At 37.2% G+C, this 12,411-nt stretch overlaps 1 protein-coding gene across 6 annotated transcripts in view; it reads right to left on the bottom strand.

The window, feature by feature from the left end:
* Window positions 1-12,411, bottom strand: part of SEC24B (SEC24 homolog B, COPII coat complex component) — a 92,529-nt gene that overhangs the window by 54,588 nt on the left and 25,530 nt on the right. For all 6 annotated transcript variants that reach the window (XM_032333123.1, XM_032333124.1, XM_032333125.1 and 3 more), the window contains exons 2-3: window positions 11,412-12,161; window positions 1,537-1,710 (exon numbers count right to left, since the gene is read on the bottom strand). In XM_032333123.1, coding sequence (XP_032189014.1) covers window positions 1,537-1,710; window positions 11,412-12,161 — 924 coding nt within the window. The remainder of the gene's footprint in view (window positions 1-1,536; window positions 1,711-11,411; window positions 12,162-12,411) is intronic.

Raw genomic sequence — 12,411 nt, 5'->3', positions numbered from 1 at the left:
TTATGATTATTTTGTGGGAAGGTGGTTTGTAAAACCATGTAAAATGACAAAGTACAATGGTAAGATGCTACTTAAAGTAAAATGGTAAAAAAAGAAAATATAATAGGAAAAAAGATATTAGGAGGAGGAATGTGAAGGGTAAAAATGAGCATAATATTTAAGAAATGGAAGGCAGTCATAAATGTAGGGGAAAGATACCATTCATTTGTTAGGGGTTCAACCTATGCTTGTGTTTTTTCTACTCATGATAAGCAAAACTTTCTTACCAGTCCCTCATTTTAAAGGCAAATGCTTATAAAAAAAACTAGATTTTATTCCTAATATACCCACTGGCTTGTTGGGAATCAATGGACACTCCAGGATGCTGCAGTTGGTTTTCCTATAAAGCCAAATAAGAAAATTTATAATGTATTATCTGATCAAATGATAGAAAGTACTCTTGACCACATACTCAACAGACAGCAAGTAGTGAGATCAACCTGAAATGCTTTTTCTGAGTTTCAGAAACATGAGAGAAAGAGAATTCTGCAAATTCAATGTGAGAAGCTGCCATAACACAGTAAGTATAGTCCCTAAAATATCACTAATGGTTGCTATGGAAATACAAACTTCCTAGTAACAGTTCAGTTCTCTCTCACGAAATAAAAAATACAGTATTTCAACTGGAAACATCAACAGATTTGGAATTTTAGACAGAAAAAAAAAAACAAAATAAAAGGCAAAGTAGGGAAAGAGAGTAAAAAATAACACATTTTAGTTACCTGTCACTTATTTAACACACGGAGAATATTAAACAAGCAAATGAATACACTGTATTGTTTGTCCATGCTGCAAAGGTATGGCTTACAGTTTCGTTTTCATCCTTCTTATTCTCAAAACTGGGTCAAAAGTTACTTTCATTAATAATAACAAGCAGAGAAATCATCAAATAGGATATGGAGATTCATTAAATAAAAAAATCTTGGATGCTTTATCCTAAAAGAAAACTATAATAACCTTTAAAGAATAAAAAACAAATGTTCACAATAGAGGGATGGACTGGTAAATTGCAATACACTGAAACGATGAAGTATTAGCCATGAAAATGACTACAACGACTATATGTGGATATATGAAGAACTGTGTATAATTTAATAAATGTAAACACAATACACAAAATGGTACGTAAGATATGACTGTGATTATGTAAATAATCATAAACAGACTGGAAGTTAATATATAAAAAGGGAATAGTGTTTGAATTGAGATTAGAAATTACATTTTGTCTTATTTTCTATATATGATGGTTACACAGTTTGACTTTTAAAAAATTACCTCGTTGAGGGGTACCTGGGTGGGTCAGTCAGAAAAGCATATGACTCTTGATCTGGGGGTCATGACTTCAGGCCCCACATCGGGTATAGAGATTATAAATAAATAACTTAAAAAATTTTTAAAAATAATAAAATCAGGTTTTTGAATCAGTATGTGTGTATAAATATGTGTGCGTGTGCGTGTACACGCTCTCCACATATATGTAATACATTTTTAAAATACCTTTCTGTTGTAGCAGCTCCGATGGCTCTGTAACTGAGGCTACAGGCTCAACTAGGCGATTTGCAGCTGGAGGTGTTCGTGTTGATGAGGCTCCTGATAAAACAGTGGATACGACTGGGCTGGACTTGAGAGGCTGAACATTTTGCATAACAGGACAAGATAAAGAATCTGTAACTGGAGACAAAAAACTATTTCACCCACAGCAATCAACTTGAAAATATTAAGATACCAACAAAATATGGTTTATTTGAAGTTCTTGTAGAAACCTTGGTAGGATCACATTTATCTAGTATTATATAGAGAAAATAAGAATGTCCAAAGAAATGATTTCCAGAAAAACTGAAAACTTAAATACCAAATGTTTTAATAATCTTTAAGAGCAACTTTCCTAAAACATGTTGTAAGCCTCCTTACCTTTTTAAACAAAATGCACCCCAAACAATTTTTCTTTACTAATAGTCGCTACTATTAATTCATTATCGTACTACATAATGTTACCTAAGAAAAGGTGAATAGAGGCTATTTGCTTCTGCAGTAATGTAGTCCATGAATTCCACAAATGTTTCTAGTATCTCTAGTATCAGCTCAGATCCCCTTTTGTTTCAATTAGCAATAATCGCGCCTCGGATAAACCTCACTGGCTACTTTGGCTACGATACTGGCACTGCACAAAGCTCAGATCCCCTTTTGTATTATAAACTGTCACATCTTATTTACTGCTACTAATCAGAGGCTGTATTTCAAACCTAATCCAGTAAGGACTCAATGGTAACTCTAGGTTGGACGTCTGGAATAAACAAAGTACAGGTGATTCACACTGGGCCTGTGATAGCTCAAACCGCCCGATCTAGACGATAATCTTCAATTGACCAAGAGCTCACTGAAAAACCCATGGCAACAGCCTAATTGTCCACTGATGGGTGAGTGGATAAAAAACACCCACATGAATATTATTTAACCACAAAAAAGGAAATCCTAACACTTGTGACAAAATGGATGGACCCTGAGGATATTGTGCTAAGTAAACTAAGTTTGAGAAAGACAAACAGTACACGATCTCACTTATATGTAGAAAAAGTTGGAATTCATAAGAAGAGTGGAATGTGGAATGGTAGCTTCCAGGGCCTGGCATGGGGGTGGGGTGGAGGGGGAAGGAAAATAGGGAGATGTTGGTCGAAGGGTATAAACTGTAATTATTTTATTGACGTATACCCACTGGCATACAATACTGTATTAGTTTCGATTGTACAACATAGTAACTTGACAATTACATAATGCTCACCACAATAAGCATACTTACCATCTGTTACCATAAATTTTTAGGTTTTTTTTTTAAGATTTTATTTATTTATTTGAGAGAGAGAAAGAGTGAGAGAGAGAGCGTGGGCCAGAGGTGGTGGGGTGTGGGACAGAGGGAGAAGGAGACTTTCTGAGCAGGGAGTGTAAGATGTGGGGCTTGATCCTGAAACTCCAGGATCATGATATAAGTCGAAGGCAGTCGCTTAACCCACTGAGCCACTGAGGCAGCCTCATAAATATTTAGTTGAGTAAGTTCTAGGGATCTAATGTACAGCATGGTGACTACTGTTAACAATACTGTTTTATAAACTTGGAAGTTGCTAAGACAGTAAATCTTAAATGTTCTCTACACACACAGAAAAGGTAATTCTGTGAGTTGATGGATATATTAACTAACCCTACTGTGGTAATCATTTTCTAATGCATATGTGCGTCATATATCAATCATCACTTTGTATCTCTTAAACTTACACAATGTAGTATGTCAATTATATCTCAAAGTTAGGGGGAAAAAAAACCTATGGCAAAAAACTAGTAGTGAACAGTGAAAATATAATGAACACATGCATATATGTATGTACATATGTGCATGTATATTTAAATATATATGTGTGTTTTCATATAGAGAGAGACAAACTTAGAAGGGCTAAGACTAAAACAAATATAAGAAGGTAGTGATAGAACAAAACATGTTATATGTTGGGCACCTGGTTGGCTCAACTGGAAGAGCATGTAACTCTTGATCTCGGGGTCACGAGTTCAAGCCCCACATTGGGGATAGAGACTACTTAAAATAAATAAATAAATAATGAGAAAAACTCCCCCAACACATTATATGCCCCACAGTGTACAAATGACAGAAATATAATAGGGAATGGGAAAGAAGGTGCTATTCATCGTTTTTAGGGAGGACAAACATCATTTTGGGAAACTGAAAACATGGTCACAGTATTCTGCAATTCTTCTCATGAAGAAGTGGAGTCTATTTTCCCTCCCTCTGAATTAGGACTGACCTTGCGACTGGTTTTAATCAACAGAATGTGGCAGAAGCAACGGTATACAAGTCTCAAAACTCAAATCTCAGGAAACCTTGTAGCTATCCACTCTGCTCTGGAAATGCTGCCCTGAGGTAATCATGTAAGGAAGTTAGTTAAGTGTTGAAAAACCTAGGTACCCCTGTAAACTATCTGCACCAACTGCTGGATACATGAGTGAAGTTCTAGGATCTTCCAACCCAGCCAAGTCTCCAGCTAAATGAAGACCCAATGGTGAGTCCAAGAAAAACCAGTAGAGGAATTGTCCAACCAACCCACAGAACTATGGGGAAAAAAAGTCATTTTGTTTTAAATCAGAATTAGATAACTAATATAATCATTAAAACATAACAGAGTGATGAGTATATTTAAGAGTACAAAGTGAAAATTAAGAAAGATAAAATCATCTAACATTGGGTGATAGAGAAAAGGGAAGGGGGGTAGAAGACACAGTAAGGATGGGTGAGGTAAAGACCGAACCTCCCATTAAAGGTAACTTTTTTTTTTTTAAAGATTTTATTTATTTATTTGACAGAGAGAGAAATCACAAGTAGGCAGAGAGTCAGGCAGAGAGAGAGAGAGAAGCAGGCTCCCGCTGAGCAAAGAGCCGGATGCGGGGCTCGATCCCAGGACACTGAGATCATGACCTGAGCCGAAGGCAGCGGCTTAATCCACTGAGCCACCCAGGCGCCCCTAAAGATAACTTTAAAAACCATGTTTTTTCAAAGATTTCATTTATTTATTTGAGAGAGAGAGTGAGCACGAGTAGGGGGAGGGGCAGAGAGAGAGGGGCAGATTCCCTGCTAAGCAGGGGGCCTGATGCAGGCCATCCTCACACCCTGGGATCATGACCTGAGCTGAAGGCAGCCACTTAACCAACTGAGCCACCCAGGCGCCCTAAAAACCATTTTTATAATACTTTCCTAAAATCATCAAAGACCTAACATGCTATTAATAAATTTCTGGGCCAAAATCTGTACAAAATTGAAAACTCAGAGAAATAGCCAACACTCACAGCTGCTTTCACTGTCTGCCACAAAGCTGATCTGCTGTTTTCTGTGTTGAAACAGAAGACACATGCCAGGGCATACCGGGTGGGGTACCTGATAAGGCATCCCGTACTTCCACTTTGAAGCGAGTGCTCTGCAGGGTTATACCCTCAGGAGAAGGATAAACCAAGAAACTAATCCTAACAAATACCAGCAGCTTTGGTTCAGAACATTCAGAGCCCAGTGAGGCTAGAGTTCTGGACTTGAATTAGTGCAATAAGCTGGTAGTACCTAGAGGCACTTGGCAGAAGAAAGCAAAAAAAAAAAAAACATGTATCAGGAACAACTCCATCATCCTAGGCCTCAAACTAGTCCCACAATTAATTTCTCAAAAGAAATTCCCAGCACAAAGTAAAAAATAAGTAGTTTAAACAGGGCCCCTCTCTGTTCCAGAACCACTACAGCCAGTCTCTGACATGCTTATAATCCTTCAAAATTCTGCCAGTGCTTCAGGGTGGAGACAAAACATCTTACCCTTGAAACTTCCTAACATGGTTACCGAGGCCTGGAATGATCCTAAGTCCCTAGCCTCATCCTGGCCTGAGTTCTCCTCTGGCTTCACTGGTCATCTTCCAGTCCCTTGAACTTGCCATGCTCTCTCCCCAGTAAAGAATACACTGACTCCCAGCTTTGTTATCACAAGCATTTTTCTTTAATAATTGGTATAGATGAGCTTATGATACGTGTATGCATATGTACATAAATACACATATAAAACCATAATAAAATACCTATGAACTCAGCAACCAGTTGTGAAAATAAAACCTTTCCAAAACTGCTGACGCTGTCCACGTACTTCTCACAGAAGTCCTCCCTTCCGAATTGTGCTTATTATTCCCTTGCTTCTGTTTTTAAATAGTTTACCACACAGACAAGTATTCCTAAACATGATTTCTGCTTGCTTTTTTCACTTGGTAATGGTATCACACTACATGCATTCTTCATGACTTCTGCTGTTACATTGCTGGGATTCACTCATGTTAATGAGCGCAGCCCTCGATCATATTTTCACTTCTGTTCAGCACTCCACTGGAAGGACATTATTTATTCACCCATTCCACTATCATGACTTTTGGGTTTCCACTTTTTGGTTTTACAAAGACAGTGCTGCTATAAATATTCATGAACCTGTCCCTGGAGCAGATACGCATGTTTCTCTAGGGCGGAGCTTCTCAAGGTGTGTACCCCAGCTCAGGTAGCTGTAGGTGTGAGGCAAGTGGCTCAGAATCCCCCTGGGGAAAATAAGGTCTTTTGGCCTCTTAGAGCAGACCAGTCCTTTTTGCCCAGTATTCCAAGCAAATGTCACCATGTTCTGTAAGTGCTACACATCTCAAAAGATATGGTGCTCTAAAGCCTTCCTATGAAGTGTGGTACCTAGGCTAGCAACAGCTCTTGCAGACACGTGATAAAAATGTTGTCTCTTTGGCCATGCCATACAAGACTTGGTAAGAACAAGCATTTTAATACGAATCTGGGTGACTCATGTACCACATTATAGAAGTGGAATAGCTGCATTTTAGGGCATGGCCATCTTCAATTCCAGTAATGCCAAATTCTCCTAAAATACTGAAGCCATAAATCTTCCTAACAACAAGAGTGTCTAAGAGTTCTGTTACTCCACATCCTTGCCAATGGTGTGGTCAGGCTCTCAAATTTTTACTATTCTGCTGCTAAATATAAAAAGATATCCCACTCTAGTTTAATTTTCTTTTCCTGATTATTATAAGGTTGAGTATGTTTTCATTTGATCTTCTGTTTTTTTCTTGGGTTTTTGCTCTCTTCCTTATTAATTTTATGTATTATGTGTGTATTCTGGATAAATACTGTATTTTTTCCTCCCAGTTTATGCCTTGTCTTTTTGTTTTCTTCATGTCCTTCAATGAAGAAAAGTTCTTAATTCAAAAATTAGTCAAATTGAGCATGCTTACTCTTTAAAACTATAATTTATTTTACTGTGTTGTCTTTAAGAAACCCTTCTCTACAAGTTTCTAGAAGCAGTCTTTCATACTTTTGCTAAAAAGTTTCTTAAATTTTGCCTCGTACATTTAAATATTTATTTTGCCTGCAATTTACTTCATACTTGAAGAATTTATTCTTCAGACTGCGGCTGAAATATCAGGGAACACTGAGAATTTATTTTGCTTTTCCTCAGGCATATCAGTTACAAGACAACAGTACTCAAGACAACAGTTACAACATTAACTTACCAGTAACTAGATACTGTATGCCACGTATATTGTGGATTTTTTTTTCTTTTTTAAAAGATTTTATTTATTTGACAGACAGCACAAGCAGGCAGAGGGAGAGAAAGAAGCAGGTTCTCCACCGAGCAGGGAGCTGGATGTAGGCCTCAATCCCAGGACCCTGGGATCATGACCTGAGCCAAAGGCAGCCGCTTAACTGACTGAGCCACTCACGTGCCCCTATATTGTGGATTTTTATACAGAATTATATAGAAGTTTATTATTATTATTTCTATAAGTACTTTTAAAAATGCTTCTTGTTTTATAAAATTGCACACAGTAAAACACCATTAGACAATACTATTTCATAATATTAATATGTGATTCTCCAGGGAAAAAAAGTAAAAATAATTTTAATGAATATAATATCTTCTGGCAAAACTCTACTTCTTAGCCAAGATTTATCTTGCTAATCTTTAAAATTATATAATTTTCAAAACAAAGGGATAGTAAAAATTTAAGAAAATGATTTTAAATGATGTTCCAATACTCACCTTGCTATCAAAGATAGGTATCTTTATAACCCAAAGTTACATACTCAACTAACTTTATCTCAAACTAGGAAAAACTTTTTAAACCTTCAGAGATTTATCTACAGTAACAGTCCTAATGAAATGACACTTTTTACATAGCAGCCAAAACTTCACCCTATGTTAACAAACATAGCACCCCAGACATACATAGTTGGGATAGAACTTTTATTAAAAAATCTGAAGTTCTAGTGCTGAAATATTCTGGCTGAAATATACTGCTGAAATATACTCATAAAATAGAGAGGGAAGTGAGATAACATTTAGAGTTCTCTTTTATTCCAATGTTTCTGAAAATGAACTCAATGACTGCCTAAAAATAGTAGCATGTATGCAGCAGCATGTTTTTGGTAATCATTTAACTCATGTTCATGCTTTTGGATCTCCAACACTTTATGAATTGTTTAAGAACTTGTGTTACACCTGAAAATGTAACTAGTATAATCCAGTAATAAAAAAGTACAATCATTTTTGTTAATTACTCAATGGTTGAATTTCACCTAAAACTATGTTTAATAGCTAAGATAATTATTCTAATGTGCCAATATTATGTAAAGGCATCCAAAGCAAATAAAAGTCTTTCTTTCTAGAAAATTTAAATCAATATTTCCATGGTTGCCAAACCTTGTACCTAGGCACCCAAGTCACCGTGGCAAAAATTCATATGGTTCCAAAGGTTTTTTTTCGATGAATTAAGTTTATTACATCCCAATATAGCACATTTATGTACTAAGATTAAGTGGGTTTTTAGTAAAAGTATCGTAAATTAAACAAAAAATTAAAAATTTCAACAGTTTCATGTATTTAGCATATCATACAAAACAGTTCCTTGCTATTTAACGATTCACTTAAGTATGTATGTGTATGCTTACGATACTTCTAACAGAGAACACTTGTACACGAGTAGAGAATTTTGGGAAGGATATACAAAAAATTGTTAATTGTGGCTATCTCTGAAAATTAGTGGCCAAAATCTCTAGTGGTAGGAAACATTTACTTTCCATTTTATCTATTTCTTTGAACTCTAAGTATATTCATTATTTTTTCATTATAAAAAACTACCATGGGATGTTTTAAATTTCTAAGAGAAACACAGTGATATCTACCAAATACCTTATGAACTATTATTACTAAGTTGCATAGAACATCATGAAAAATAATATTGATAAACATTGGCTCAATGAGAAAATTTGGGAACTTCGATAATATTTCAAAGTAGGTTTTAAAAGTAACTTCTTCATTTCTTTTGAAATATGAAAAACAAGTGTCAAATTAACCTGATATATATGTCAATCTCCAAACTATAATTAAAAAGTAATTTACCAATCTAAAGGCAAAAAAACCCCTATTTATCATGAATTAATTTCTAAAATCATATTTATTATGGCGTTCACAGTATAGTACTAGGATTAAAAGAATGGAAATAAACCCCATCTCTTTATATGAAGAACTAATTACTAGTCATTCAAATAGAAGGTAATTTTGTAATTATTTGTATTCTTTATTCAATATTTTTTTCAGGGATAGTGTTTCCCAGTTAGGTATTCTGTTCATTAGCCAAGTGGCCCCATGTTTCCCTGATCCTTTATCTCAGGATAATTGGTTCCAACCAGGATTCCATTCCCATCTCAGAAATAAGAAAGGAATTACGTGTATTTCTACTACTTCTTTTTTTTTTTTTTTTGTCCCGAAAGTCACAAAATCCTGAAGTCAGAGAGACTTAATCTGATCTGATCTGATCTTGATCTGATCTGTAAACAGACTGCTGAAAGAAGAGAGGAAAAAACCCAGAATTTCTAGAGGACAGAAAGCCCTGACTGAGAAGGGAAGGCTGAGAGTCAAAGAAACTGAGCTCCAGGACAAAACTTGGGTTTCTAATATTAATGATCACAAGCAGGCAACCCAACTTGGATAGCTTTCCTCATTTGTTTAAAAAACAAACAAACAAACAAACAAACAAACAAACAAAAAAACTGACCTTTTTTACTAGGCATCATGACAACATCAAGTCAGAAATATGGATTCCCAAGACGAGCCTGGAGAATGAGATTCTATTCTAGCTCAGTAAGTAAGGCTGAAGATCACAATCTGTGCAAGAGATTCTGATACAAGCCAAATTTGGGAACTGTGACAGATGCTTTAGGTTGATTCACCCAAGACCCAGTCAATGCCAACCCTCTTCTTTCTTACCAGCGTCTACCATGAAGGCTACAAAGATAAGTATTCATTTTCTAACCTTCCCTAAAATAAGGGATTCTCTCTTTATTTATTTATTTATTTTATTTATTTATTTGACAGAGATCACAAGTAGACACAGAGGCAGGCAGGGAGAATGAGGGGAGGAAGCAGGCTCCCCGCCGAGCAGAGAACCTGATGCAGGGCTCGATCCCAAGACCCTGAGACCCTGACCTAAGCCGAAGACAGAGGCTTAACCCACTGAGCCACCCAGGCGTCCCAAGGGATTCTCTTTTAAAACAGCTATGGCAAATGATAGGGAAAGTCTGCCAGTGCCATCACCCCATCTTCTTTCCTTTCCCTTCTTCCTGCTTTTAACTCTGACTTGATGTCTACAGGCACAGAAGTTTCTGGAAACCAACATCAAAGAATGGTAGACCAGGGAGAGAAAAGACACCAAGGACGTCTGGATCCACTACATTTACCTAGACTTCTTGTTATGTGAGAAAAATACCACCTTTTTGTTTAAACCACTATTAGTTGATTGCAGCCAAAAGGGTTTCTAAATAACAGCAATGAAAGAATAGATGATCTCAAATATATTCAGATATAATATTCCGAAGTTCTAATTTTAAATAATTTAACTGTCCAGGGAAGGATACTTTTCAATGGCATCCTTGACTTAGGGCTATTTGGACTCTGATACAGAATTTAAAGGCAACATTCAGAAAACTACCACAGCTTCACCAGTTCCCATTCTTTATATACATTTTCATTCAGTTCGAGAGGGTATTTTGTTAAGTTCAAGCTTACAAGCTGAATTAAAATGAGTACATGATATGGAAAGCCCACACTAAAACGACCACATAATTTACATAATTTTTAAACTAATAAATTTAACTACATCTTGGTTTAAAAAGGTCAGAAAGATTAACTACAAGACTATTCTTCAAGTATCTTTCTTCATCTTCCCCAGCCTCCATCTTAATTTACCAATTTGGGAAGAGGAAACATAAGCTTTAGTATGTATTCCTACATATTATATGCATATATATTATCTTCTGTGAGCATCATTAATTGGGGCTCACTTAGAGAAACCACGGTAGTATTCTATATATAGTGAGTAGGGTTCTGGCTGGAATAGTAACTGTCCTAAGGCTGAACAATATAAAAAAGCAAGTAGTGGCTAACAAAGCATATGCCCAAATGGACCCTCCTACTTTGCCCTTGACCTAACTCATACTAAAGACAACTACTGCAGAGGCATAAAATTTATCAATAAATATTGACTAAGATCCCAGTCATGATAAGGAACATAACTATGCACGGTAGGTGGTTGGGTGGCTAACTGAATAGGGCAAGGGGAAGGGTTCAGGGAGATGTTGCTAAAATAACATAATAAATAAAGCAAATAAACTGCAAAAGTGAGCTAATTTCCACTTTCTCTATTAGGCAGTATCATCTTAAATCTTCATGCAAATAAAAACCTGACTGGAAATGCAATGATTTTCAGCCATGCTTTGGTGAACTTTACACTCAACCTACCAGTATTTGTTGGGTTGCTGTTGGCTGTTGCCAGGGAGCCAGTGTGGTTTCGGACGATATTATGCTGGGTTGAAGGAAGGCCTGAAGCTGACCACGAGAGAGTACTGCATCCTGAAAGACTCTGCGGCTGGTGGTACTGGTGTGATGGAGGAGGTGGAAGCGGTAAGGGATGACTGATGGCTGTACTATGATCAGAAAATGAATTCTCTCTGAGTGGCCTGACCGTTGGAGCATTCTGTGAGGTAAACATTTGTTGCCCATATGGATCACCGGCAGGCAGAGAGGGATATGAAACACTAGGATATGCAGCAGTAGAAACAGTTGACATAGCGTAGTGAGCACAGGTAGAGGGAAATCCCTGAGAAGCAACAGAAGAGTTGGCAGAGTACATGGCTGGGCTACTGTAGTGATTCACAAAATGGGAGTACCGCTGGGCGGCACTCGTATGCAAATGCAATGTTGGTGATGTGGCACCCTGGAAAGATCCCGGAGTGGATCCCACTATATGAGGTGCAGGAGGACCCCTGCCATACATGTGCTGTGCTCCTGGTTGTTGATTTGCTGTATTAGGAGTCACCACATTTTGTGTCGGTACCGTATAGAGACCGGAGTAGTAATCACCACACTGGCTATCCAACGGCAATGAGGTCATCTTCCCAGGTCCTTGAGGATAATGTCCTGATGAAGCAATGTAGTTTTGAGGATGCACTCCATACCCTGATGGAACCTGCATTTGACTCTGTGCCGGACCTGAGAAAAAGAAGAGCAAACACAGGAATTGGCAAGGAGATAACTAATTTTTAAGCAACGTTCCCATCAAATGTCGCCCTAATTAATTTACTTCTCCAATAGTCACAAAAAATAATACTGTTACTGTTGGAGGCTGTTACTGTTACTGTTACTGTTGGAGGCTGGCTACCCACTGTGGTAGCCAGCCTCCAAGATGGCCCCCAGTGATCCCTACCTCCTGGATTTCATACACTTGTATATGAATTCACAC

Source organism: Mustela erminea, chromosome 2, assembly GCF_009829155.1.
Source record: "Mustela erminea isolate mMusErm1 chromosome 2, mMusErm1.Pri, whole genome shotgun sequence".
In the NCBI taxonomy this organism is placed as follows: domain Eukaryota; kingdom Metazoa; phylum Chordata; class Mammalia; order Carnivora; family Mustelidae; genus Mustela; species Mustela erminea.
Note: the sequence above shows the minus strand (reverse complement) of the source record. Positions and strands in the feature narration are given on the sequence as shown.